General features: G+C 55.4%; 8 protein-coding genes across 8 annotated transcripts; 5 read left to right on the forward strand and 3 right to left on the reverse strand.

The window, feature by feature from the left end:
• Positions 1-1,530: 1,530 nt before the first annotated feature.
• On the forward strand, positions 1,531-3,663 carry PG997_010276 (uncharacterized protein; the record flags this gene model as incomplete). Its single annotated transcript, XM_066814591.1, has 4 exons — positions 1,531-1,859; positions 1,935-2,657; positions 2,708-3,082; positions 3,159-3,663. 4 exons carry the CDS (start codon positions 1,531-1,533, stop codon positions 3,661-3,663), a joined length of 1,932 nt encoding a protein of 643 aa, XP_066666553.1.
• Positions 3,664-5,615: 1,952 nt separating this feature from the next.
• On the forward strand, positions 5,616-8,377 carry PG997_010277 (uncharacterized protein; the record flags this gene model as incomplete). The annotated part of the gene is made up of 11 exons (XM_066814592.1): positions 5,616-5,796; positions 5,877-5,983; positions 6,121-6,451; positions 6,541-6,658; positions 6,769-7,215; positions 7,284-7,313; positions 7,376-7,480; positions 7,542-7,596; positions 7,774-7,800; positions 7,867-8,178; positions 8,321-8,377. 11 exons carry the CDS (start codon positions 5,616-5,618, stop codon positions 8,375-8,377), a joined length of 1,770 nt encoding a protein of 589 aa, XP_066666554.1.
• A 3,015-nt stretch (positions 8,378-11,392) lies between these two features.
• PG997_010278 (major facilitator superfamily transporter) lies at positions 11,393-13,482 on the forward strand (the record flags this gene model as incomplete). The annotated part of the gene is made up of 4 exons (XM_066814593.1): positions 11,393-11,420; positions 11,789-12,223; positions 12,292-12,379; positions 12,444-13,482. 4 exons carry the CDS (start codon positions 11,393-11,395, stop codon positions 13,480-13,482), a joined length of 1,590 nt encoding a protein of 529 aa, XP_066666555.1.
• Positions 13,483-14,095: 613 nt separating this feature from the next.
• Positions 14,096-16,334, reverse strand: PG997_010279 (nucleobase:cation symporter-2- NCS2 family; the record flags this gene model as incomplete). Its single annotated transcript, XM_066814594.1, has 6 exons — positions 14,096-14,540; positions 14,606-14,698; positions 14,754-14,823; positions 14,886-15,281; positions 15,368-15,783; positions 15,910-16,334. The coding sequence occupies 6 exons, from the start codon at positions 16,332-16,334 to the stop codon at positions 14,096-14,098; spliced, it is 1,845 nt and encodes a 614-aa protein (XP_066666556.1).
• Positions 16,335-16,700: 366 nt separating this feature from the next.
• Positions 16,701-17,393, reverse strand: PG997_010280 (uncharacterized protein; the record flags this gene model as incomplete). The annotated part of the gene is made up of 2 exons (XM_066814595.1): positions 16,701-16,968; positions 17,257-17,393. 2 exons carry the CDS (start codon positions 17,391-17,393, stop codon positions 16,701-16,703), a joined length of 405 nt encoding a protein of 134 aa, XP_066666557.1.
• Positions 17,394-18,391: 998 nt separating this feature from the next.
• On the forward strand, positions 18,392-19,498 carry PG997_010281 (galactoside O-acetyltransferase family protein; the record flags this gene model as incomplete). The annotated part of the gene is made up of 4 exons (XM_066814596.1): positions 18,392-18,495; positions 18,572-18,808; positions 18,969-19,183; positions 19,353-19,498. The coding sequence occupies 4 exons, from the start codon at positions 18,392-18,394 to the stop codon at positions 19,496-19,498; spliced, it is 702 nt and encodes a 233-aa protein (XP_066666558.1).
• Positions 19,499-21,380: 1,882 nt separating this feature from the next.
• PG997_010282 (uncharacterized protein) lies at positions 21,381-23,819 on the forward strand (the record flags this gene model as incomplete). The annotated part of the gene is made up of 7 exons (XM_066814597.1): positions 21,381-21,603; positions 21,780-21,904; positions 22,006-22,231; positions 22,288-22,934; positions 23,006-23,270; positions 23,346-23,530; positions 23,649-23,819. 7 exons carry the CDS (start codon positions 21,381-21,383, stop codon positions 23,817-23,819), a joined length of 1,842 nt encoding a protein of 613 aa, XP_066666559.1.
• Positions 23,820-24,617: 798 nt separating this feature from the next.
• On the reverse strand, positions 24,618-26,933 carry PG997_010283 (Quinic acid utilization activator; the record flags this gene model as incomplete). The annotated part of the gene is made up of 1 exon (XM_066814598.1): positions 24,618-26,933. The coding sequence occupies one exon, from the start codon at positions 26,931-26,933 to the stop codon at positions 24,618-24,620; it is 2,316 nt and encodes a 771-aa protein (XP_066666560.1).
• Between the last annotated feature and the right edge of the window lie 53 nt (positions 26,934-26,986).

Below are 26,986 nucleotides of genomic sequence, written 5' to 3' on the forward strand. Positions count from 1 at the left end.
TGGGGTGGAGTTTGATTTCAGTAATCTTAAAGATACACCTTCGTTCAATTTAGAATTGAGGGCTTTTCTTATCTGTGTTTCTGGCAGTTGGTTCAATGATCCGGGGATAGTCGAGGTACGTTTATGCGTTCTTTTGTTCACGGTTCGGTGCACCCCGACTGTGTCTTAGCTTTTCCCGCCGTCGTTGCGTGGAGATTTGTCGGTTGCGCCCTACGATCTACACTGTTCCGGTACCGGATCCCGGGACGACGTCGACAAGCTGTCAATTGCTTGGCGTTTGCATATCATGTGGATTCAATCAGTTGCGACAACACAGGACGAGGACGAGGGCGACCGGTTCCCCGAAATGTCAGTGTGCCAACCCATTCCGTCGCAGAATCCGAAACATGGCATCTCAGCAGAAACCCCCATGCCTTAAACGACGATGGGTGCATAATGTAGGCCTAGCATAATGATGCAATGGCCCATGGCCTATATGGGGGGGCGCAAGGGGGCAGCGGGCTCTCCCGGGAGCTAGGGTTGTCGGCTCTCCAGGCCGGCGTCCTGATTTCTGCAAGAAAAGGTGCAGGTGTTGCGACAGGTCGCGCCCAGTGGGAGCAGATAGACTACTTAAGGTATGACAGATCAATTGCGTTTTGGCCCGCCCATAACGCAATTGTTGGGGTCCTTTCCTTTCCTGCTTGGAATGGGCAGGTGCTGATTTCGGGTTTTACCGTTCTAGCGGATCAACGCACCGACGGCGATAAGAAACCCCGCATGAACTTGGAAGCGAGCATTGGTGGTATTTGGTGCACATAGTTCTGGTCGCGGCTGCAACATTGCAGGCGATGATCCAGCAAGCCAGCCTCATGTTCGCTCCCGATGCGATAGCAGAAAAGGGTTTAATCACCCACGGAGATATTGTTTTCCAGCCGACATATCCATTTCGTACGAGATGTTCGCGGCCAGTGGATTTTCTCCTGTCCCAGGGCCCCCAGGGGTCCATTTGTCGGCGATACTCGGACCGAGGCCCACTTGACAGCCCTGGAGGTGGCACTAAGGCATTGCAGTTTAGCCTTTGTCTTTAGGGGGGAGGCTTGCCAGGCTTGACAGGCTTGGAGAGGAGACAGACGGAGAGAGTTGAGAGGGAGCGAGATTGGTGCCCATCTACCCATAACCCATCACCCCCATCGCGCCCATCAACTCTCGAACAAATTCCCTGACCCCAGGGGATCCCAGGCCCGCCAAGCAGTCCAGACACTGGTTGAAGGACATCAGTCGACCTACGGCGCCCCGTCCTATCACGTTTGCCGGCCAGAAATGATCGTCTGGTCTGTTCTCTGTCAACTCTACTACTACCCTGCCATGCTCCTAGTTGTGGATTGGTAGCAGCAGCACCGCCACGATTCAATGGACCGCGCATCTGATTGATTCACTCCCTTTCCCATCTTTCCCATTCGAATACATCACCCCGAGAGAGCGAGAGAGAGTCCTCCTCTACAGCTGCCTTACTTCCTAAAACCTAATAGCTCCCCTGCGCGGAATACGGCAATGGGCAAGGCCCCGCAGCAGTCTCCGCAAAATTTCGACGATGTCGAGGGCATTGCGGTGACCCCACCGTCATCCAACACGCCTATGAGGTGCGTGCCTACCATTTTGTCTGGGTCGTCGCCGGCGCGGACTTCGTCCATGTCGGATCCGATGCCATGGCCTGCGGCGGCGACCATGATGAGTCCCCTCGGCCTTGTCGAACCTGGACCGCTGAATCTGACCGAGTGTGCCTCTTCTAGGATGGACTGCGCTCCACGTGCTTGCGCCAAATGCCGTTCCTCGAAGCGGAAATGTGACAGGCTTCTGCCCAAGTGCTCGAGATGCACGAGGTATGTCATCATCCCGTTTATCCGGCTCACTCCCAGTCGGACTGCCCAGGATGATGAAATCTTACCACCTCACAGGCTCAGCGCAACATGTGCCTACTACTACATGGTCGGCGACTCCCAAAAGATCGGAGGCTTGCACCCAGGCCTCGATCTGTCCCAGGGTGAGTCGGCGATAGACACCCTCTCGGTGCTAGGTCGTCCGGCCCTTCTGGAGGATCTTTCAGCGTCGCAGATCCTCAACATCCTCAGGGACAACAAGACAGACTGGCCCATTGTGGCCGACAGCTACTTCGACTACATCCACCCCTGGTTGGGAGCTGTCCACCCCATCGTCTTTCATCGCATGTTTGAGCGCTATCGCACGACAGATACACCCGAGACGATGAGCGACGCCACCTGCAATGAGGGTTCCGAACCTAGCCCAGGACACGATCTTCTCGAGATGACTGTCGAGCAGGCTCTACTTCTCATCATGATGTACCTGGTGATGCGCCCTGTGCCGGGCGAAAACCCGAAGGCCGTATGGGATGACGAGTACCGTCTCGTCAAGCGCGTACTCTCCATATTGAACTGCGGAGAGCCGACGATACTTCTAGTGCAGTGCCTTGTATTGCTATGCCTGTACGAATACGGCCATGGTAACTCCCTCGCCAGCTATCGCACCTTGGGGGACGCGGCGATGACGGCGAGAGTGCTCAATGTGAAGCCGGGCCAAGTCGGCAGCATGGGCTCGAATTGGTCCAGTATACAGGAGGAAGAAATGTCCGGGCTATGGTGGAGTCTGTTCATCATGGACCAGTAAGCAGACCCGGGCCTGTTGAGACATGCAGCAACTCACCATTCGTTAGGTCCATTCATTCCGATCAACCCGCCAAGTTCCTCCCCTTCATACTCGAGTCTCCACAGCCGAGTACTTGTTTACCAGCCGCGAGCGTGTCCAGCCCGAGACATCACATCCTCCCATTTTCATACCAACCGTCCCAACGGACGCCTGTTGGGAAAGCAATCACACCTGACCTGACAGCCATTCAAAAAGCAGCTCAAGTGGCCAACATTCTACATCGCGCCCTCCGATGGGAGTCGGAACGCGACAAGTCGGCTCCTTTACCGCCCATATCCGTCTTCTCCCACCTTGACGGAGAGATCCGGAGTGCTACCCAGACCCTAATAGAAGACCACCGCAATTGGGAGATGGAGATTGATTGCTTCGCCATGTGTGTTTCGTACGTTATCTCCCGAGCCCAACGTGGGCCCCGCCGTCTTCGAGGCGCCGATGCTTCGTTACTAACTACTAAGCAGCGCTCTATTTACCCTGTACTTACCATATATGCCGCCCGAAGAGGTGGGCTCGCCCTCTAAGAGTCTCATCCAGGAGAATATGGACCTCGCGTGTGCCTTGGCGGCCCTGAAATTTGCTTGCCAGATCGGCATCGACATTGCGTGCCGGCTTTACGAACGACTTGCCCGCAACCCAGGCCGCGGGCATACCGTGACAGCACCATCCGCCGCCACGTCGTGTTATCTTACGTGCCGGGGCTTCGCCGAACGCTGGCGCTTCTACCCGGAGGAAGGGGAGTATCTAGACGGCCAGATACGCGACCGTTTCGAGAGCTTGCAGTTCTTCGCGGGTCGCTGGGCGATTGCCGAGAGCATCATGTCACAGCTGGAGGCCCGGGGTCTGAGCCGCGCGTACTACCTGCGGCGGTCGTCACTGCACGCGCATAGTACAGATACGGGTGGGGACACGGATGGGGGCACGCCGAGCATTGCGGGCGACGATGTTGTGATGAATGACAGCAGATAGAGGGAAATGTACGAAACGATTGAGTGGCTATCCGTCCATCACACACTCGAAACCGCGAGAGCGACGATGCTCATTTGAAAGGCTAATGTGAAGACGCGAGAATGAGGAGCTCATGCATCATCGGCCTGATGACAATATGCCAGCTACCGAAGGCGTACACAACCGATAATCAAGACAACATGGAGCTTTTATGGCAGCTCTTGGCGTAGTAGCAACGGCCACCCACTACAGGGGCGAAATGCTGCTGTAGCACAAGGGCGTGCGTAGAGTTCAGCGGCTTGCTCAGCAGAGACGGTCCCTGTGCGACCGGAACAGGAGTAGGTAGCACACAGCACCTGCGCAGGAGTAGCCGTCCTGTAACATGCGCGATGAATGGCGCTCGGGATGCCACCATTTGTGTCACACCGACCTGGCTTCGTAACGTTGAGCCGCACTGCATTTAGACATGCTTTCGCGATTCCGGCTTTTGTCGCTATGGTCGAACTTCAGCCTCCCGTCATTAGGTGCGGCTACGGGATTGAACGATACGGTATAGCTTCACGCTATCCCGCCACGACTGTGCTGAGCTAAGATGTTTCTTTTAAATAGAACCTGATGGCACGTCTTCTAATGATGCGATTGAGGTCTTGGGACTTGAGTACTCTTACCAATCAAATATTCTACTCATATGCTACCACTATTACAAGAACAAATTGCCATTATTCATTCGAGGACATGTAATCAGATTATACATTGAACGAAGTCAAGGTGTGATTACCAATAGCTTTTCCCAGATCTGCAAGCGATTAATTACCATAGCCGCGGATCCCGCATGCTGATCAAGAGATCAGGATGCGGAAACCGGCATGCCAGCGCATCCTGATTTCATGTGCATATGTACATAATGGCCATGCGGCTCAAGCCAATCCCTGCTTCAAAGGTCTCAGCTCTTAGCTCTATGCTGCATATGTCTGACAGAGTTGCCGTTGAGAACTATCCACACCATATGGAACGATCTCCGGGATAGGTGCTGACCATAGCTTTTTCGCGGGATAATGACCGACTGTGAAAAAGACATAGTTTTTGGGCATATAGTTCCGGTAATCGCATGTCTAATAAGCAGAGCTTCACTTCCCGAGGTTCCACATAGACAGTGTTGACGATACCATGTCGCGGTCGCTCGGTGGGATAGTCGGTTGGAACCCGGCTGAGGGGGTGGGATACTGTAGCCCGATGGAATCGGATTGAGGCGGTGGGATGAGACGAGTGAGTAATAATATGGCGTGCAAGAAGAGATCGACCTGGTGATTCTGACAAATGTCAATCCGAATTGCCTTTATTAGTAAGTCGCCCGTCGGCCCCCAAAGCGCGAAGCCCCGAGTCTAAATCCCATTAACCCTCGGCTGGGGGTGATGGTCCGCGATGCTGGGCCAATCGCGCTGGTTGGTTGGGTAGCGGACTGGTTACCGGGCGGATGGTGACTCCCGGATTGTCGCATTTCTTATTTCCATCGCTTTTCTATGTTTCTGTAGCGCTAAATCCTGAAGATGGGGGAAGGAGATATCGGGAATAAAGGTGCGGGCACCCTAGCGGAGATCGAGGGCGCGCGTTTACGTCATGCGATCCCATCCATACCGAAGACGTCAGTGACGACGCGCTCGAATCAGGGGATGATGATGGATGGGTTAAGTTGATCGATGTTGAAAATGGCGAACTCGGTTCTTCTCAAGGAGAAAGGTATTGATGGAGAGTATTCATCTCATCATCCATGTCTTATTATTAAGACTGCCTGGGCTTTTTGTCTATTCATGAATGAGTATATATATGTGTGTGCGATCTGATGGAATGACGCAAGAGACGACGTCTACCACCCTATATATCTAACCGAGAAATAAACACTCCAGATGAACTGCAGAAGACAATAGCAGAAAGAGAAAGACTCGACCCGGACCGTCCACCGCCCACCGCCCACGATGCCAAGCCTGGGACGCATCCTCTCCCGGCCGACGGCCAAGCCGTACCGGACACGGCACCTGGTCGCCGAGGAGAAGCCTTACCTCAACGCCGACGGCCATGTGGACTTCGCGCCCGGCGATGTCGAGAACCCACATAACTGGTCGACGGCGCGGCGATGGTATTGCACCTGTACTGCCGGTAAGTGAACCCTCTTGCCCTTCCCGTCCTGATGGAGCCCCTGAGCGTCACTGTTCGTTCTCATGGGGAAACCGGTGCAGATAGGAACGAAAGGGGAACGCTGTCATCTGATGTTTCTTTCTTCTTGGCAGTCTTACTCGTGGTGAACGCCACACTAGCGTCGTCCGGCCCGTCAGGCTGTTTCCCCGTGAGTTCATCCCATCCATCAGCCAAGTCACCTCAACGCCCTCCCCTGACCCATGGGCGTGATCGCGCAAACATGTCGTCGCTCCTGTTCAACGTGCGACGGTGACCGATACCTGACCAAGTCTAACCCCTCAACAGAGCATATCCGAACACTTCAACGTCTCCGAAGAAGCCGCCGGCCTCACCATCACCCTGTTCCTGCTGGGCTACTGCGCGGGCCCCCTGCTGTTCGCGCCGCTGTCCGAGTTCTACGGGCGGCGCTGGATCTTTTATATTACGTTTCTTTTATATCTTGCCTTCAACTTCCTGTGCGCGTTCGCGCCCAACTTTGGCAGCCTGCTCGTCGGCCGCTTCCTCACCGGCACCTTCGTCAGCGCGCCCCTGAGTAATGGACCGGGCGTGCTGGCGGACTTGTGGAATCCCGTGGAGCGGGGGAACGCGATGGCGGCGTTTTCTTGTATGGTTTGGAGTACGTATACTGACTTCTATTGAAGCCCCCTCTCGGCTAATGATCTTGGATGGGTGGGACCGCTGCTGACTCCGTGCTTCGTTCTCTAGTTGGTCCGGCGATGGGGCCGGTGATTGCTGGTTTCATCCAGCTGAAGGAGGACTGGAGGTGGATCTTCTACGTCCTCCTGTGGTTTGGCGCTGGCACGGCCATCCTCATGTTCACATTGTAGGTTATCCTCTCCCCCTTCCTCAACGCTCTCGTCGTCGCATCCGTCACGAAAGGCAGGAAAACCTCGATGAACCACAGCCACTGACATAAAGGGGCTTATGATCCAGACCCGAGACATTCGGCCCCATGATCCTCAAATCCAAAGCCCGCCGCATCCGCGCCGCCAAGCTCCCCGGCTACGAAGACGTCAAGGCCCCCGTCGAGGACACGGACCGGTCCCTGCTGCGCATCTACAAGGTCGCCCTGACGCGGCCCTGGATCATCCTGTTCGACACCATCTCGCTGCTGTGCGCCATCTACATGTCCATCGTGTACACGCTGCTCTACATGCTGTTTTCGATCTACCCCATCGTGTTCCAGCAGCGCCGCGGCTGGAACGCGGGCGTCGGGGAGCTGCCGCTCATCGGGACCGTCGTCGGGTCGCTGCTGGGCGCCGTCGTGGTGGTGGTCGATTCCAAGAGGAAGGCGAGGCGGGTCGCGCGCGGGGGAGAAGCTAGAGCCGGAGGATCGGTTGCCTATTGCCATGATTGGGGGATTGGGTTCGCTGTTACGATGTAAGTCCCTGTCGCAATCATTACCACCCTCTCTGTACGAGTTTCGCTAACCTTTCGCGATTATTCAGGTTCTGGTTTGCCTGGACGGCGGAGTTCGAGTAAGTGGCACTCTGGAGCGGCTGGTCAATACCTCTTCTCACAACTGACACCGGAACTTTAGTTCCATACACTGGATCGTACCCACGATTGCCGGGGTGTTCTTGGCATCGTCGCTGATGCTCATCTTCGTGGGCTATCTCAATTATCTAGTCGACACCTACTTGATGTAAGTTTCTGACCCGGGCATGGCAGTTCGTGGACATGTGATGGTTAATCATTCTCTCTAGGTACGCGGCGTCAGCTATCGCTGCCAATACTGTGTGCCGGTCGGCTTGTGGTGCTGTAAGTAGTCAACCCCTTTAGAACGTCCCATCATGGAGCACGATATATGCGCGTTGAGAAACCTCACGAGGCATTTTGCTCGATCCCAGTCAAATGAGTGATGGTGTTGAGGAAGGCTTTCATCAGATTCAAAGACATAGCATATGAGACGGACTGCTAACTTCATGTCACTTGCAGGCCGCACCGCTATTCACGAACCAAATGGTAAGCTGACTACTTTATCGCTCAATTACCGATATAGTTACAGATGCTAACATTTTCGGGTTATAGTTCACAGCCCTAGGAATAGGAGGCGGCGGCTCCTTGATCGGCGGCGTCGCGACCATCCTGGCCGTGATCCCGTTCGCCTTCTACAAGTACGGCAAGCAGATCCGGCGACGGTCCAAGTTCGCGCCGACCGAAGAATCTGACGAAACGACCAAGGGAGAGAAGCCGGACGACGAGGAGCAACAGCGGCGGCACGCTCACGCGAACAACAGCTCAAGCGCGGAGTCGTCGCCGCCGCCGCAGAGGCCGTCTATGCGCGAGCGCGACAGGGACTTCTCGGTGATATCGTCTTCGTCTGAGGAGTCGACGGTGGTGGTAGGGATAAGAGGAAGGAGTAGTCACGCGGAGGATAGTGAGCGGGAGAAGCGAGTCAAGGAGATGAAGAGGCAGAGGCGTGCGGAGGAACGGCCGCAGAAGACAAGGGGGAGGAAATGATGATGATGATGACAATCTGCAGAAATCGCTCGGGGAGCCGGGGGACGAGAACGTGGGCTTTGGCAAGGAGGCGGTCTGAGAGGAGGCTTGAGAAGAGGCTCTTGGAAGAAACGTCGGGGTTTCAAGGGACGAACTGTAAATACACGGGATACCCTGTCTAATCCCAAGAACAACATACATCCATTATTCATTCGTCTTTCAAGTAACTCGGACGTTCTCCGGTGGCAAGGCTATCTTGTCGTAGTGGCTGGGGTTGCTTCACTAAAGATGCGTTTGCTTGAGCCGCAGGGCAGGGAGCATGTGTCAGTCCCGAGGGATTATCGTGATTAACGTACGCCATGCCAAAAGGTCGCAATAGATCTGGGGATAGAAGAGTCATTGGTAGATCATTGGGATTCCACAGACACCGGCACACCAACGACAAGACGTAGTAAGCAGTGAGGGGGATGATTCTTTACCCTTGGATGGTTCCAATGAACGAGGCCAATTTAGACGAACATAGGCGCTGATGCGGCGCGGATGTTGCACATGGGTTAGCTTGTCTTACTCGTTTCCAATATCGAACATCTTGTCGTCGGCGACAGTAACCAAATCTGATGTAGCAGCAGTTGTGGCCGATATGAACCTGTGACTTGGTTGCTGCTTGGATGCCTGCAGCCGTTGGATTGGACCCTTGGCGCGTCTGGGGGGGATCCTCTTAGGCGTCTCTTTTGGTGCTGGGGAGCCTGTGGACCTGGGGTTGCACCCCTTGACCCCCTAGCGTCTTGGGGAGCATTTGGGATTTGGGGGTGGACTTTGGGGTAGTTCCAGTGCTCCAGTGCTAAAACCCCAACCCCGCATGGTCTTCTTCCCCCAGCAGCAAAGCACGTCCCAAAAGAAGCAGTCTTGACCTACGTCGAACTGGGGTCCTGATCGTACGACACGGTTCATGGCAGCGGTTCTTTTGCTTGGGGATGGTTGGATGAAGACGCATACCATTTACCGAAGGATCATTAGTTCATTACGTAGTTCATCCCTAGTGGCGATCGGAAGTTTTCGGATGCCTTGCATCAGCTCCTACTGTCCTATCTCGACTATTGTCGTTGAGATTGAAGCGCTATTAAAAAATCAAAGTGAGACAGAATAGGGACAACCACATGTCCACGACAGGTCCCTTGACCTGTTCCAGCGAAAGGGCCAGACCTTTCTGTGGGTTCGTTTCCACCAGAGAGTGGATTTGATGTGTGCGCAATGAAACCAACTGACTGCCAACTTCTGCGCGTCAAAAAACCTGGAGTTGCGGGGGGAGAAAAAGTACGGGGGAGGAGCAAGAAAATGAAAGCAATAATGGGTCGGAAGATGCCCGACATGCTGGGTGAGTGGGAAGCGCACGAGTTTTGGTCGGCTGCATGAGAAACCGGTCCGCTCACTCTCTGTCTCGCCTATTCCTCTGTCGCGACACTGCCGACTTCATGCCTAGTAGTCTACCATTTAAATAGCTGAGATATATGCTCTGCTGGAATTCCTACCATTTTTACACTTGATAGATCTGACGGGAGGAATTCAGCCCTGTTTTCAAGCCTTTTCCCATGCCACGCCCGCCAAAGGACGGGACAAGCAACGCCCCCCCGAGGAAAGGAAGATTTCCAAGTCTTTTAGGCGGTAAGCCTCAATTCTTGTCTGTACGTCTTTCCCGAGGTCTTCCAACTCGAAGTCGCAAGCCATTGGCCCGTTCCGTCTTTTGCTTAAGCAGGGCCCTCGCCCTTGGCCACTTCACGCGGCACGCGGCATCCTTCGCCAAGCCAGCCAGCGAAACGCTTGAGTACGCCACATAAAGACTTTTTCTCGACGAGGGTGACGGAACATCATCCCAGCTCGATTGCCCAGCCAGGAAAAGCACTAGGATCGCGTCGCCTTGCCCAGATGTCTAGTGTTACTGCCAGCCTACCTACTACCGGAGATTTCTAGCTTGGGGGAGTATTGGACTTGTGGGGGTCAAATGGTCAGCGGATAGCAAACTCGGCATCCAAGTTGCCGTTTCTGTTGCACTCGACTTTGATGAAGATGCAGACAGTATGAGATGAGAATAATATCCAATCCAAGCTACCTACCTTTTGAGTCCGATATCTGCTAGAGCCTTAAACCAAAGGAAACATGTGAGCTGAAAAGATGGCTCGGTTTCCCCGCGCAGCTAGTCACCTTCCAGCATACGAAACGTACGTAAGGGAGGAGGCTATCACTCTACCCCGAACGAACGGCGGCTTATCGTTACTCAAGCAAATAGCGAATGCCATTGAGGAAATCAATCCGTGTACATAAGGCGCCGCGATGCGACCACACGGCCGCACGCGACGCCTTTATCAGTGGCTAGTCTGTCACATTTGCTTTTCCCTTACGAGCGTCATGGGGATCGACACAATAAAAGAAACAACACGTATCACTCTACCTGCGAGCCTCGTTTGCCGCCTTCTGATAACGTAACAATCTACCTGCCCCGAGGGCTCGGTATTGAAACATTGGCACGCAGGGTGACGAGACCGTTGGGAAACGCCACGGGGAATCATCAGATACTGACATAAAACCACTCCATTGTTTCTCCACGATTTGCCTCTTTCCATTCTAGTGTCAATATCTTCTCTCCGCATCGGAGAAAACAGCTCATCATGGACGGCGGGCCAGTTGTCCAGTCTTCTCTCCCCCAGGAAAACACCAAAATTAGCAGGAACGCGGGGAAGAACGAACGAGATGCCGGGAATATTCGGGCCTTTAGCACGAGGTGGTGGAAACGAAACACTTGGTAGAAAAAACCACTCTGGGGGTTCGAACGGAGCCCTTGCTGGGTATGTATGGCATGTACATGCTTTACATACATGCTTTTCACATATGGCTGGGCAAGATCCGGGGTGGTCACGATGTGCAGCTGGCGAGCTGGGCCCGGCGTCTTGGCCCTCCAATGGCGCCCAGCACCAAGACACTTGGCAGCCTTGGCTGAACACACTCGACCCCAGAATCGGTGCGCCGCAATGAGACCTGGGATGCGTCTCGAACGACAACCTACGAATCAGCGCGCCTCCCCGCAATTGGGGGAAGGGAAAAGGAAAGAAGGAATGCCAGCATGCCAGCATCACACAGCAGCAAGGCATGTTGGGGGGAAGGGGGTAATCAATCTACCCCATGTGCTCGTGGTACATTGCGCGAGCGGGCGGGCGGTGAACTATTGCATCTGCAATAAGGAGCGTCTCGGGAGGGGGTTGCATGTTGCGATCTATATAAGGGACCTGGTCGAACTCTCCAATTTGGTGTTCTCGAAAAAGGGTCATCCAGGTTGCGTCTGTCTAAGAAGGTTCCCAAACTCTACTTCGGGCCTGCCAGTTGTCCAGATAAAGGAGGCAGCATCCAACCACACACAATACGCAGAAACCAGCAGACAGACATAACAGAGTCGAATCCAGCACCAGCCGCATCCATGACTGAGAAAACCTCTCCCACCCCCAACCCGCCTGCCGCCCAGACCGCGGCGGCCGGCGGCCCCACGAGCCCGCCGTGGTGGTCAAGGGCACGTGGGCGACGGCGAAGCAGTCCTTCCGGGACCTGTTCCGGTGGCAGCAGCGCGTCGTCATCACCAACAGCCAGGGCGAGACGTACGAGGAGTGGCAGAACCCGCCCCCGTTGCAAAACCCGTTCAAGCTGTTCGCCCTGCTCTCGGCCAAGCAGTGGCTCTACTTTTTTGTAGGGTTCTACGCCTGGACCGCCGACGCCTTCGACTTCCACGCGTTGTCCATCCAGACGACGAAGCTGGCTAAGTACTATGGCCGCTCCAAGACGGATATTACGACGGCGATTACGCTCACGCTGCTGCTGCGCTCGGTTGGCGCGGCGATCTTTGGGCTGCTTGGTGATCGGTTTGGTCGCAAGTGGCCCATGATCGGTAACATGATTATTCTCGGTAAGTCTCTCTTGTGCTTATATACTGTATCAAGTATAATCTCGATAGCTAACAAGTATATGTACGAGTAGGCCTTCTCCAGATCGCCACCATCTACTCGACGACATTCCAGCAGTTTCTGGCAGTCCGATCACTCTTCGGACTCTTCATGGGAGGGTGAGTACTCTAGTTGCTACCTTTCTTTATAAGTAGTGTCAAATGCTAACTGACGCAATAACAGTGTCTACGGAAACGCCGTCGCCATGGCCCTCGAAAACTGCCCGACCGACGCCCGCGGCCTCATGAGCGGCATCATGCAGCAAGGTTACTCCTTCGGCTACGTGCTGGCCGCGTGCGCGAACCTGGGCGTCGGCGGCGCGACCGAGACCTGGAAGACGGTCTTCTGGATCGCCGCGGGCCTGTCCATCGGCGCCGGCCTGATCCGGCTGTGCTTCCCCGAGTCCAAGCAGTTCCTCGAGGCCAAGAAGAGCGGGCACAAGATCACCGCGGGCGACTTCTGGGGCGAGACCAAGTCCATGCTGGCGCGCGAATGGCGCATGTGCCTCTACTGCGTCGTGCTCATGACCTGGTTCAACTACTACTCCCACACCAGCCAGGACTCGTACACGACCTTCATGATCACCGCGAAAGAGCTCGACAGCGCCGCGGGCACGCGCGCCTCCATCTGGATGAAGGTCGGCGCCTGCGTCGGCGGCACCGTGGTCGGCTACCTCTCGCAGTTCGTCGGCCGCCGCCGCGCCATCGTCGTCGCCGCCCTCGTCAGCTGCTGCATGATCCCCGGCTGGATCCTGCCCGAGGGCGAGCGCTCCCTGTCGGCGTCGGGCTTCTTCATGCAGTTCTTCGTCCAGGGCGCGTGGGGCGTCATCCCCATCCACCTCAACGAGCTGTCCCCGCCCGCGTACCGCTCCAGCTTCCCCGGTATCACCTACCAGCTCGGCAACATGATTTCCAGCCCTTCGGCCCAGATAGTCAATGCCATCGCCGAGTCGCATTTTGTGACTAGCCGCAAGGGCAACCGCGTCGAGGCTTACGGGCCCGTTATGGGGATCGCGACCGTTATTATTGCGCTGGGCATCGCCATCACTACTGCTCTCGGACCCGAGAAGCTCGGGAGACACTTCGAGGAGGCCGGGCCTGCGGGTGCTCATAGCAGTGATGCGAATGCGCATCTTCAGGAGAAGACGGCGGATGTTCTTTCTCTTGCGGAGAGCAAGCAGGGCCAACACTCTACGGCCAACGAGGTTGAGCACAAGGTTTAGAGGTTCTTCTTAATCCCAAGAACTTACGAAAGTAATATGGCCCTCACGGGATATGATCACTGGCGAGAAACAGAGTTGCGCTTGTCTTTGTGGTAGTCGTTTACGATATGAAGTCACGATTTTGAGATCAGGTGCAAAGGTGCGCAGGAAGTACGAGTCACCATATCCTCGTTAGTATAAACGAATGAATGTCATCAAAGATATATATATCATTTACAGCCGACCGTGCTTTATTGTGAATCATGAGTGTTGCGAAACTTCTATTGATCCAGGCCTAACCATCCAGGTCTGGTCCTGCATTCACTGTTCTGACATCCCAGAGCCAATAAGCGCCGGACATCTTCGTAAGTCTTGCAGAATTGAGGGTCGATCCCGGTCGATGCAGTCAAATGTATGTTCGTGCTGAGCCCTAAATCTAATTGGTTTCGATTTTGTTCCTCTCATTGCCTGGGTCGTGTCATCCCGAGTACCCGGATGGATGTTTATTGATATGCCGTTATTGCACCAGCACTATTCCAGTCGATGTACATGCCAAAAGGAGCGCCGTAACCCAATGCCTCTATATTTTTCCAAATAATTACTCAAACACGCTGTTTTTGTATAAAGTAGATACCTATTGCGCCTTCTCACGCTTCTCATAGCCCTCCTCCGCCGCCGCCGAGCTACTCCCCTCCATACTCTGGCTGTTCTGTCTCATCCCCTTGTGCGCACCGCCATTATCCAGCGGCCCCGTCGTCGTCGTCATATCCGTCTCTTCCCGCAGCGGCGCCACATCCTCAATCGGCTCCTCGAACTCGGGCGGCAGGGTGAGGTTCAGCACGCACGCCACGAACGCCGTGACGGCGAAGCCCGTCTCCATGACCAGCACGATGGCGTCGAGGAAGCCCTGCAGGCCCTTGTTGTCGTCCGCGTACGTGAAGACGTGCGAGAAGTAGGTCGGGACCAAGGTCGCGCCGTATCCGCCGGCCAGGGCCGCGGTCAGGATGAAGCGGTTGCGGCGGTTGAAGGGGACGCCCTTGGTGATGATGGCGATACCCGAGACTGCGACGGCGCAGAACCTGGAAAGGGGTATCAGCATTAGTACCAACTCGGGACAGAGCCGAGGTATGTGAAAGTTACTCACAAGAAGCTTGTCATTCCCCCGAGAACGGCGGAGGGAATTGCCACGAGCGACGCGGCAAACTTGGCGAAAACGCCCATAATGATGAGGAACCCGCTTCGCCAGAGTCAGTTTCAAGTTAACAACCCAAACAAGGGGGACAAATCTTTACCAGCAGCAATACCCAGCGGTCCTGTTAGCACAACGGGTCAATGCGATAACACCATTGTTCTGGGCAAAAGCTTTGAAAACCGGTCAGCATTATAACTCCTGTTTGTGAACCATCCATTTAGGGCCAACTCACTGGACATAGGCGTAATCGTCATCAACGCCGCCAACACCCCATTCAGCCCATCCGCCAGCACCCCGCCCTGGATACGCGACTCATACAACTTTCCCTCGACCTCGAGGCGGGAGACGTCGCAGGTGGCCGTGATGTCGCCGATGGCCTCGCACGCGCAAATAATAAAGACGGCCATGATGGGCAGCACCAGCGGCCCGTAGACCGACAGCTTGAACGTGTGGACCCAGATGAAGGACGCGGCGGGCGCCGAGTCGATGCCGCTCCGGTCAAAGTACCCGCACGCGGCGGCGATGATGGAGCCGACGAGGAGGCCGATGATGACGGCGGTCGATTTCATGATCGGGGCGCCGAAGCGCTCGCAGAGGATGATGGTGAGGAAGACGGAGAAGCCGAGGCCTGGAGGTTAAGTTTGTTAGTCATGGCATGCTCTGCCGGAGCCAAAGGGATTGCCGGGAAAGAAAGGGGGGAACCAGAAAACGTACCGAGATACTCAGCCGACCCCCAAGGCAGCGCGTGCGGCGCCGTGATATCCGGGCAAAGCTTGAAGAAGTCCGTCGGCTGCGCGTCGGCGCAGGGCCCGCTGCCGCCGGCCCAGTTCTTGAAGGCGCTCTCGATGAGGGAGATGCCGATGAGCATGACGGTGGGGCCGGTGACGATGGGCGGGAAGATGCGCAGCATGATCTTGGGCGGGATGAAGGCGATCAGGATCTCGATCAGGGCACACACGGCCGCGGTGCCGAGCAGGGCCCCGTAGCCGTCCGGGCAGGGCAGCTTCGTGCCGTCTGCCGCCGTCGGGCAGAAGCCGTTGGCGTACATCTGGGCGAAGGCGCCCTGGGCTACGGGGATGATGGAGAAGGAGATGCCGACTACGGAGATGAGGCCGGTGCCGAGGTAGTATCTACAAGAAGAGTTTAGTCCGAGGTTCAGTAACTACATGGCTGGAAGCAGTAGAAGGAGGTGATTGTGAGACTGTTCCTGTTCTTTTTGGATCGGACTAGGGGGAAAGCAAGGCTTGTTAACGTACGGGGTCCCAAGGATACGGAATCGAGTAATCTGCACTAACGACAGAATCCCCGACACGATCAGCGCCGTCGACACGATATACTGCTGAATCTCCCCCGGCAGGTTCACGCCCGTCGCGCCGGTCAGGAGGAGCGGGGGCGTGATGATGCCCGCCAGCATGGCCAGGGAGTGCTGCAGGCCGAGGACCAGGGCCAGGAAGACGGGCATGCGGTCGTTGAGGCCGAAGAAGGGCGAGACCTGCTTCGGCCGGTTCATGAACGGCAGGTTCGGCGTGAACAGGAAGCCGTAGTCGTACTGCCCGAGCAGGCCGTCCCTCGTGCAGAAGGTCCGGCGCACGCCCAGGAGCCGGTCGCGGACGGTCTTCCGGGAAGGGCGGGCCGGCTCGGGCGGCGGCGCGATGTGCGAAGGGCCTTGGTCTTCGTCCATTGTGGCAAGCTTGCGTTGTAACCGAGGCAGTCGAGGGTATCCAAATTGGGTCGTATGGAGCCTATGCGATTGGTCGTACAGCAGATCGAGTTGCGTAATACGAGCCAAGTAGGGATGCCTCTCCGCTGGGGATCAGAATCCTTGGCGCCGAATCAATCAACGCAAATTGGCTTGGTGCTGTGAGACTTCCAGCTTGACGAACCCAAAGCACCGGGAGCAGTGGATCATCGGGACACGAGACACGAGACACGAGACCCGGGGTCGTCTTATATATTATGTACCTCTCAATGTGCATCTCAGGGTGCCAATCTATCTCCATCGAAAGCAATGGCTATCGAGATTATGTTGTAATTTTTCTTTTCTTTATCAGCGAGGGCGCCACTTTTTGCCCTCTTGGGCGTTCGCTGGACGCTCGCCATCACCAATGACGTTTTGGAGATAAGGGAGCTGATGGGGAGGTATGTCAAGCCCGTCTGGGTCCCCCATGTCGCCCAGGAGTCGCCCTGATAGCGGGGTTAGCCGACGACTTAGAGCGCCGGGAGCCGCTGCTGAAAACCCACCGTTGATGTCTTTTTTTTGCCATCCAGCCATCGCGAAGAAGGGTCCTCGCTGCAACTCCACTGGGACCGAGACCCTGGACCGGTTTGTCAAAGATCTGTGTAAAGCTGATATGTAGCCGTTCGTCTCCGCCAAGAGAGAGATTGCCTCGTAGGTCGCGGTGTGTCTGTGATACTACGGAGTACACGACTCACACTTTGCAGCCGTGGATGGTAACTTGACTCCACGCGCCACTGATAAGTGCCTATTTTGGGTTCAACGGGCACTTGTCCGCTGGACTGTATCTAGCGGTGTCCCGTCTGCTCATATTAAATGGCGTCGGCTTCTTAGTCAAGTACCGGTTCGGGTCTTTCCTTATCCGTACCTGCGACAATCGACAGCTTGGGAGACAATAGGGTTGGCATGAACCAGAGAGACATCAGCTGGGCGTGGCACGCGCAGATGTGCTGCGTGGGGTGCGATCGGTAGAGGTTCCGACGCTGAGGCTGCAGCGATTGGCATTCTGCAGCAGCAACTCTTTTGGTAGTAAATAAAGGGGACGGGCTCTGCCGCTTTACAGGGAGAAACCTCCGCTTCGAAGAGCCCAAGCCGCAATGCGCCGACAGCCTGCGCGATATTAGAGCAGTGGTTAACCCATTTGGCAAATCTCAGGATTTCCGGTCCAGTGCGTGCTCAGTGCAGTGCGCGGCTGCGTTTTGCTGCCTTTGCTTGGGTGTAAAAGCGCGCGAGGGACGGAAAGACGGAAATCCAGAGCGCAGACAGATCCAGCAGCATAAAGGCAAATCCGGAGAATGCCGAACCGCGGTGCAGAACGCAGTGATTTGGCATGCTTCCAAAATCAACTGCTACTATATGCACTCAATCCAGCTTCTTGCATCGGTAGGAAATGCATCGGAAAATTCCCAAACTGCCTCGTCAGGCTGACTGCTGGCTTGCCTTTGGTGGGATTTATGTCAGACCGGTAGCAGACGGCCTCGAGGTGTTCAGCGGTTGGTCTTTTGAGGCGCCGGGCTCTTGATGGCCGAGCTATGAACTATATGTACCCGCCAAAAGTATTGGAGGAGCATCTTCAGCGCAACGTCGATCCATTCGCCCCGAACATGCCATGCTGTTGATGCTCGTCGCCGCTGTTGAAGCCGCGATTACCTGTTTCTGGCCCAAGAACATTCTCCACGCTGAAATATTCTATTTTTGGTAGGGAACCAGTGCCCACACCGCTTATAGCCAAGACAAACTGGATTTGGCGACAATTTGTCCGCTTGGGCGATGATGTATTGCGCCAAGATGGGCTGCTTCTCCTTCTTCTCCACTGTCTGGAGATCCAAAATACGTGATTAAAACCCCCCACGAACAACGGCCCGCAACACGAACGCGGGGCGTTGGGACGGTGCTGAACTTCAACTCTATCCGACAATACACAAAACCCGATATATCTGGATATTGGCCAAACACAAAGACATACACAGAGACACCCCAAGACACAATCGGCGTTCTACACAATGGCGGCCAAAACAGAGCTGAACCCCGAGGTGATCGAGGCGGCCAAGACCCTGCAACACACGCCGTGGTGCGGTGAGTACGAGAAGATGATCTCGGGCATGATGTATGCAACACCAATCTTTCTCTTTCAATCTCTTCAACTCGAAATGACGAATTGACACTGACACGGCGTTTATCAGGTATGACCCGCTGCATCCCAAGTTGATGGAAGGGCGTCATCGCGCGAGATGCCTGGCGCACAAGCTCAATCATCTTGACCCGGCCGCACAGCCCATGGAGGCCTTCCACGAGGCCCAGGCCGACATCCTGAAGGATATGGTGGGCCGATTCGGTTCCGGTTCGTTTGTCGAGCCACCTTTTCTCCCGGATTATGGCTGCAATGTGATCATTGGCAAGAACTGCTTTGCCAACTTCAAGTAAGTTCCTTTGGCAATGCTGCCATTCGGTTAATGTTACTTGCCTGCTAGGTGCCAGTTGGATTTGGTTGGTTGGTTGGCGTAAGGATGTTAGACCAGGCAGGGTAACACAGATAACCGTTGCCGCTCGTTATGGCTGACGCTTCTTTGTGGCACCTAGTCTCACCATCCTCGACGTCAGCCTCGTGACCATTGGCGACCGTTGCCAGTTCGGCCCGAACGTCAGCATCTACACGGCGGGGCACGACACGAGCGTGCTGTCCCGGATCAAGTTCGTCGAGTTTGGCCTGCCCGTGACCATCGAGGACGACGCCTGGATCGGGGGCGGCTCCATCATCCTGCCCGGGGTCACCATTGGCAAGGGTTCTTCGATTGGTAAGTTCCCCAATGATTTGGGATTGAATCAATAGCTCCCACCCTTCTTCCTATCCTGTCCCCTGCCTCCTGCCTCCTTCCCTTCCTGGTTATCTACGGCGGCCCAGCAGATTGGGACGAACAGACTGTCAGCAAACGTAAATGGCTAACCGAAAGTGCTCGAAACCAGGTGCGGGGTCTGTGGTCACCAAGAGCATTCCTCCCTACTCTGTCGCCGTCGGCTCGCCTGCCAGAGTCATCAAGACTCTGCCCACCGTGGAACAGGAACGGGCTGATCCCAACAACCCATATTACCATTTGCCTGACCGAGAGTAGACGGTATGGGAAAGCTATATATAGATAATTGGAGCGTCATAGACATACAGCACGAGATAGACCCGAGGGTAGAGACAAACAATGGTAATTCCATGCATACTCGTCCGTTTGGTGACACGCAGCTAACGCTCGCTCGCAGCATGCAACCATGGAATCATGCAACCAACTTCTTCTATCCCATAAAACAAGCACATTCAGCTGCTGCCAAGTTGAAGGCCCATGTACACACCCAATTCCAGAAGCTGGGAGACACATTGCAGGGGGGCACTTCCGCCCCACCACCCACCATCCACGGCGGCACGGTTTGCTACGGTCTTACAGATAAGGACGGAAAATCAGCCCACGATGTAACCAGATTGCTGCACGTAGCACTCAATTGCATTTAACCTACTGGACCCACCTTTGACTCTCCAACTCGAAATTGCTCATCGTCACCAATAACACAAAGGCGAATTTACACGGCAGGGCATTGATACACGCGTGTAAGGGCATTGCCTCAGCTCAGTGGAACACCCGACTCTTATCTCGAGGCTGCGAAAATGACGATCTGGGAAACCGACTGGCTCCCTTTTCTTTTGAGACAGAGTGGCCCTTCGTTCGGCCCTGTCAGCAAGACGGTTCATTGTATTTCGCCGAGTGGCAAGTCGAAACCTGTCTTGTTATGGCTCTGGATTGGGCAACGGCGCATGCACCCATGCGTCCAATCGTTACTGATTGATTGATTGAGCATCGTTCCCCGGAGCAATTGTCAGCCGGATTGGTTCGCCTGCGAACTGACGGCCCATTGCTCGTATGCGACCACAGCAGCATGCGCGGACTGGAGGCCCGTTTCCGTTCGCGGCTGGTCCAATAGCAGCGGCCTTCCGGAATTGCGCTAGAAGGTCCTCGCATATAACCAGCATGTACGCCCAGCGCGGCCCAAGGAAGCTTGACCGTGATAAGGCTAGGCCAAGAAGAGTGTGAAGCACCGGGGGAATCCCAGGGTTCCAGACGCCGTAACGACATGGCCAGATGGCAGAAAGGCAGCCTGGGCCAAGCGACAGATTGCTAACGGCTTCGTCCCATTGGGCGCAGCGGGCGAGCAGCTTCCCGTAAGGCGAAAGCCTGGCTGACACGACTTCATGATAATCAGCGTATGCGATTGCCCAAAGGGGAAGGTGCGCAAGCTTTCTCCCTCGGTCTAGATGGCTAGACGCTCCGGATGGTGAGAGGGAGGGGGTGTGGGCAGGCAAGGAAGAAACAAGGGATACATCACTTTTCTACCCTACTGCAGCCAGCCTTCCACTCGCAGGTACTTGCAGGTTGATAGCACTGGGAAATAAGATCCGCGCGCGCGCATGCACGGGGGCATACACTACATACAGGAAGAGGAGGGGAGGAGGGGGTGGTTTGGGGTTCATATCATTAAAGTCCATGGTTGCAGCCGCGAACCGACCCGAGAGGAGAGCGCGCCTACAAATAATCTGCCTATTCCCGTCACATCGCACCAGGAGAAATCCTGTCTCTGCTGCCTTCCTCTCGTTTCTTGTGTGTCTTGTCTCTTTTGATCAGACAGAACCTCTCGTTTGCCTCCCGCACACCGACAATTGGTGTGTAGCGTGATCGCCGTTGGGTTTCATAAGAAGCAAAAATGTGTAAGTTACACACCAGAAACAAAAACACCTCGGTTCCGCCTCCCGATTGAGACCTCCCTCCCTTCGTGGGGGGCCAATTGGGAAGTGTGAGACTCTGGCTGCTCTGCCCCCTTTTCTCGAATACGTATCCATATACGTATGGGTATAAATATGCGATCGATCCAAGATGCCTTCAGATACTAACAATTGGTGCCGGTGTAGCAAATATAGCTACCGCCGATCCAGACTCGCCAACGCACGCGAACAACATGGAGAAGACGCCGTCCCTGCACGAGAAGGTGGGCGGCGGCGGGCACACGCCGCCGGGGGACGAGCACGCGCCCATCTACGACATCGCCGTCCTGAACCAGGACTACGAGGGCAAGCCGACCGAGGAGGAGCTGGCGACGCTGCGGCGCGTCCCTGGAAAAGTGCCCGGGATCGCGTACCTGCTCTGCGCCGTCGAGTTCTGCGAGCGGGCTTCATATTATGGTGAGTTAATACATCAGAAGATACGAGAGAGCTGGCGCAGACCCCCCTTCCCCCTCCCCTTATCCTACCATGCTGGCAAGGCCCATTGGCTGCAACTGTGGGAGCATTATGTTCTTATCTATCGTGATTGCCAATATATATACATGGGATTTTGCTAACACGACATCCGTATTTAGGCTGTGTCCAAATTTGGACCAATTACATCAACAGACCTCTGCCAAAGGGGGGTAACGGTTTGGGTTCGGTTCCATACGGAAGCCAGGCCACCCAAGGTGCTCTGGGCTTGGGTGAACAGATCGCTGTACGTATTACCCGCTGAGTTCTCATTCTTGTCTATCCCGTTTCCAGGGGTGCGCGTGCGAATCCTGAAGCAACTAACCCCTTAAGTTGTGATCACAACAGAACGCCACGACGCAATCGTTTACGCTGCTGGCGTACCTCCTCCCCTTGTTTGTTGGTTACCTAGCCGACACGAGATATGGCCGCTACAACATGATCTTCTGGGGCGTCATGGTATGCGGTGTCGCCCACGTGTTGATTATCGCCGGTGGCGCCAAGGCCTTGATCGACAACGGCACGGCCAAGATCCCCTTCTTCATCGGTGTCTACATCCTCTCCATCGGAGCCGGTAAGTCGTCCTATTCCCCTAACGTAAGCCAGCTTGCTGATGAACGGGCCGAACAGCCATGTTCAAACCCAACGTGACCCCTCTCCTCCTCGACCAGATGTCCAGCCACGTCCCCATCGTCAAGACGCTCAAGACGGGCGAGCGCGTCATCGAGGACCCGGAGCACAGCACCGAGCGCGTGATGCTGTGGTTCTACCTGCTCATCAACATCGGCGGCTTCATGTCGACGGCGACGACCTACTGCGCGCGCCTCGTCGGCTGGTGGCTCGCCTTCCTGATCCCGCTCATCCTGTACCTGCCCCTGCCCCTGCTGCTCATGTGGCTCAAGCCCCGCCTCATCCTGCACAAGCCCGGTGGCTCCGACTTCCCCAACGTCTTCCGCGTCCTGGGCCACTGCATGCGCCGCGGCGGCCTCTGGCGCATCGGCCGCAAGGGCTGGTGGGAGCCCGCGACGCAGACGTACCAGCGCGCGCACGGGCTGCCGGTCGAGACGCACTACCCCGAGGAGTTCGTGACGGATGTGAAGCGCACGATGCAGGCGACGGGCATGTTCTGCATTTTCCCCGTCCAGATCTGGAACGACCAGGGTCTCGGCAGTTCGGCCAACTACCTCAGCACCATGCTTAAAGGAAACGGCGTCCCCAATGATGTTGTGGGCAACTTCAACTCGCTCAGTATCATCCTCGTCGGACCTATCCTGAACGTACGTTTTCCCTCCTAGTTACTCCTATCCATATACGAGGACTTTGGCTGAAACTGATAACTTGTCTCTAGTACGTCTTTTACCCCCTCCTCCGCCGGCGCAACATCCACTACGGCCCCGTCGCCCGCATCACGACCGGCTTCGCCATCGCCACCATCGGCGGCGTCGGCTACTGCGTCCTGTGCTACAAGGCCTACTCGCTGAGCCCGTGCGGCTGGTATGGCTCGACGGACCCGCGCTGCGTCGAGGAGGGTCTCGTCGCCGACATCTCGCTCTGGTGGGAGGCGCTGCCCTACGCCTTGGGTGGTCTCTCGGAGCTCTTCATCAACGTTCCCGGTAAGCGGCTCCCTTTTTCCTGATCTTTATCGCAATGATGACTCTGGTGTTCTTGTGCTAATGTGTAAATGATAGCTTACGGCATCGCCTACTCCCGCGCCCCCGTCAACATGCGAGGCCTCGTCTCCGCCATCAACCTCGCCAGCACCGCCATCGCCCAGATCGTCAACCTGGCCGCCACCGCGGCCATCACCGACCCGCACCTGGTCTGGGACTTTGGCGCCATCGCCATCCTCGGCTTCTTCACCACGATTTGGTTTGTAAGTCACTCCCCTTTCGTCCCCCGTCTTCCCTTCAACCCATACCCCAAACACCGCGCTTCTCCCTTTCCCTCTGGTTCTCTAGTTTCAAATGCGCGCGCTAAACATCAAAAAACAGTACTGGAACTTCCGCCACATCGACAAGGAGGAGTACGTCCTCTCGACGACGCAGGTGGCCGAGAGCACGGGCACGCGCCCCTTCGTCCAAGAAAACGACCTCAACGAGTCGGCGCTGCGCCCGGCCCCGATCGCCGACAACGCGCAGTTTGGTATTTCCACCAAGCAGTAGTAGCACTAGAACAGGGGGACAGGAAGGAATCCGCAGCTCCATCACAAGTCGATTATCTACTTTCAGAAATGGGATCATAGAATTCCCGTTCAGTGCGAAATTTGTCCAACCGGAGCAAATCTTCTGGTCCCAACATCTTGAATGGGTGGATGGTTTCTCTTCCGTCACATACATTATTATTTCGTCTATACCGTCTGTGATAATACCATTCGTAATTAATGCAATAGACTCTGGTCATGTGGCTGTTTTGGCGCACATAATCGACAATCCTCATATATTCGATGCTGTAAATTTGTGGTGTGGCTTGGTGTAATGTACATTACTTGACATCCATGTTGTATGTGAGCTTAGTATCCAAGAGTAGCCAGTAACTCCGTATAGCTAATCAAGATGTACAGCCCGAGGTACGTTGACCCGACTCGTTCAATGGACGTGTTATTCCCTTCATGATTCGGTTGCCACCATGCTCGTCTCCCATCGGATCGGGACCTCTCCCAACAATTCGAGCTAGACTGGTGTGGCCTGTCGCCCGTTCTGTATCTGACTATACCGGAGACGAAAAGCAACCGTCTCTCCTAGCCTATGTCGAATCCAATCGATGGCAGAGCTCTATCTTGATGGATGTCGAGCGGCGTCGCGTCTCGTCGTCGAGATATTGTTCCATCGCCATCTTGCTAGATTAAGCCACGTGCGGGGGAACCAAAATCAGTACCCAAAGATCACCGGCGGTCAAAACTGTTGATCCCACAGTCCCGGGGGGATGCGATGTAACGTGTTGCGAGTGTTCAGCAGATGTCTTCATGTATAACCCATGAAATCTTGAGTAAACACGTCAGCGAGGCTGCTTCCTGGCGCGAAGCCCAGGTTGGTCATGAACTGCGGATCCGATTCCATCCTATCAGTCCGATCCAGGGACGCGATGTCGTCGAGAATGGCATCGTAATCAAACGTGCCGCTGCTGAAGCTCGGTCGCCCGTGCATGGGGAATTGCGGAGTGGATGGCATCCCGGCCACGGCCATAGAGTCCATAGTCACTGCGTTTCCGAAGACACTGCTGTTGGTCGGGGAGTGGAGCTGGTTGTTTAGGCTGAGGGGCTGTTGGCGTTGCGATGGCGCCGCTGTTATATTCGTCACCGTGTTTGAGGATCCCGGGTGGGCATACATTTCACCGAGCATCGCCTGCGACAGGTTCGGAAGCTTCTCGGCATAGTAGGATGCCGGAGTCGGCAACTGGGTATTGCCCAAGTCTGAAGTACCAGGCGGAATTCGATGGCTCGGTGCCGTGAAGGACTCGACCTGTAGTCGCGGCTGGGAAGTTTGGAGTAGTGGCAATGTGACTGATGAGCCCCAAACGGATTCAACCGCCGCAATGGAATCCGTCCAACGGGATCTATCCACGGGGTTCCACTGACCCAGGCCATGATTTTGAGACACAAGGCTCATGTATGTCGAAAACAGGGGCGTTACACTGCAGGCGCCAAAGTTCCTGAAGTGGTCATCGAGGCATTGGAGAACAGGTATAGGTGAAGGCGGAGTAGAGGGGTATTGTTGTGATTCCAAACCGAGATAAGCAAGCCGAAGAACAGACAGTGATGGCAATAGCACAGATGGCTTTCCGCCATTAGTTATATAGTTAGCGAAGCTGCTTCGAGGGTTCTGCTGAAGTGCAATGGCTCGCTGGACCTGTAAGGAGAAGGGCTCATTTGGGCGAGGATTCGAACCAAGAGGAGAGTACAGATTTGATGAGATTACCCTATGAATTTCATAAAGGGAACTGAAAGTGCTCAAAGAATGGGATGGGTTGCGGGAAGTGATATGGGGTGTTGGTTGCGGCCCGAAGCCGAAGCACGGTATCCAACCGTCCCATTCTTCCCGGTCGTTCTCTTCCAAGGAAAGGGATCCCGTGATACTCCCCGAACTTTCCTCTGTTCGCAAATGCGGAGTCCGACCCAAGCGTATTGACAAGACAGTGTCAAGTATAAAGCAGCCCATATAAGCACGATGTAGGCGCCAGGCGCATTCGGACCTGATGCCTGGTTGGTTTTGTAGTTGGCTTGTCAGACGGCTGGCCAGTCCAATCAGTATCCAAGCTGGGTCGAGTTTCTGGAGTCCGATATTGACCAAGCTAAGAACTAGCAGTGCAGTTACGTGCCGTACCTCGAAATGGCCATCCTCGCTAGGTATCAAGGACCGTGCAACGCGGTAAAAGGCCATGGGGTCTACGGACTGTGCAAGTGGTTTGCTATCCTCACTTTTCCGTTGACTGGCCTGCTCCTGATAAGAGGCCAATGCTAGGGCTGCCCATAGTTCCGCATGGGCTGCAGAGTCGGGCTCATCAGGCGACAGCTCGAGACCCTCGTCCTTGTAGAGATAAGAAGTCTTTTGCATAGACACTTTGTCTAGTACGGGGAACCAGCAGTGCGTATAGGAGACATATATGTCCATCAGGCGCCAGCAGTTGGGTGGCAGCTGGGTAACCGCTGTCTTCGCTCGGTCAGGTGTCAGAGACGGCCTCGCAACCGACACGGCATTTGCCCCTACGACCGGATGCAGCTGGTCTACAGCGGGTTGATACGGCATGTCTGCGTCGTCACCGCTGTCAGAGTCTCCGTTTGCAGACGAAGGCTTCTCGCCCTTGACATCAGATGCATCACCACCGGCAAGGACGCGCTCGATCTCCTTGTGAACATTGCTCTTCCGCCATTTCCTGTGAAGTCGGCTTCCAGACCCGGAGTCCTTCCCTACCAGTAACGAGCGACCCTGGCCTCCTTCATGAGTGAGCATGGCGTGCAGAGCTTCCTCGGTGCCGGGTATCTTGTCAAATATCCAGCCAAGCGCCAATTCGAGTGTGCGGATGTAACCGGTCTGCACTCCGCGTTTCTTCTTGGGCTCCTCCCAAGTACACGAGCGATTCTGCGACGCGCAGGGGAAGCATAGCGGCTGGATGCCGTCGCATTTCTCACGGGCACTTCGGCATTGGTCACAGGCTCTCGAGACTCTCTGGCGCTTCGGGGCGGGCGAGGATTTGGAATTGGGCATGGGCTTGTCTTGGTCGGCTTCGCTTGATTGGCGCTTCTTCCCCATCGTCGTCGCATTGATTGCTGCTGGAGGCATGATGGCTTACGGCCAGCTTTGATGTCGTGACCGCTCTGTCCGCACATCCAAAC

Source organism: Apiospora hydei (genome assembly GCF_038363865.1).
Source record: "Apiospora hydei strain CBS 114990 chromosome Unknown utg000007l_segment0_segment0, whole genome shotgun sequence".
NCBI classification, from domain to species: Eukaryota; Fungi; Ascomycota; class Sordariomycetes; order Amphisphaeriales; family Apiosporaceae; genus Apiospora; species Apiospora hydei.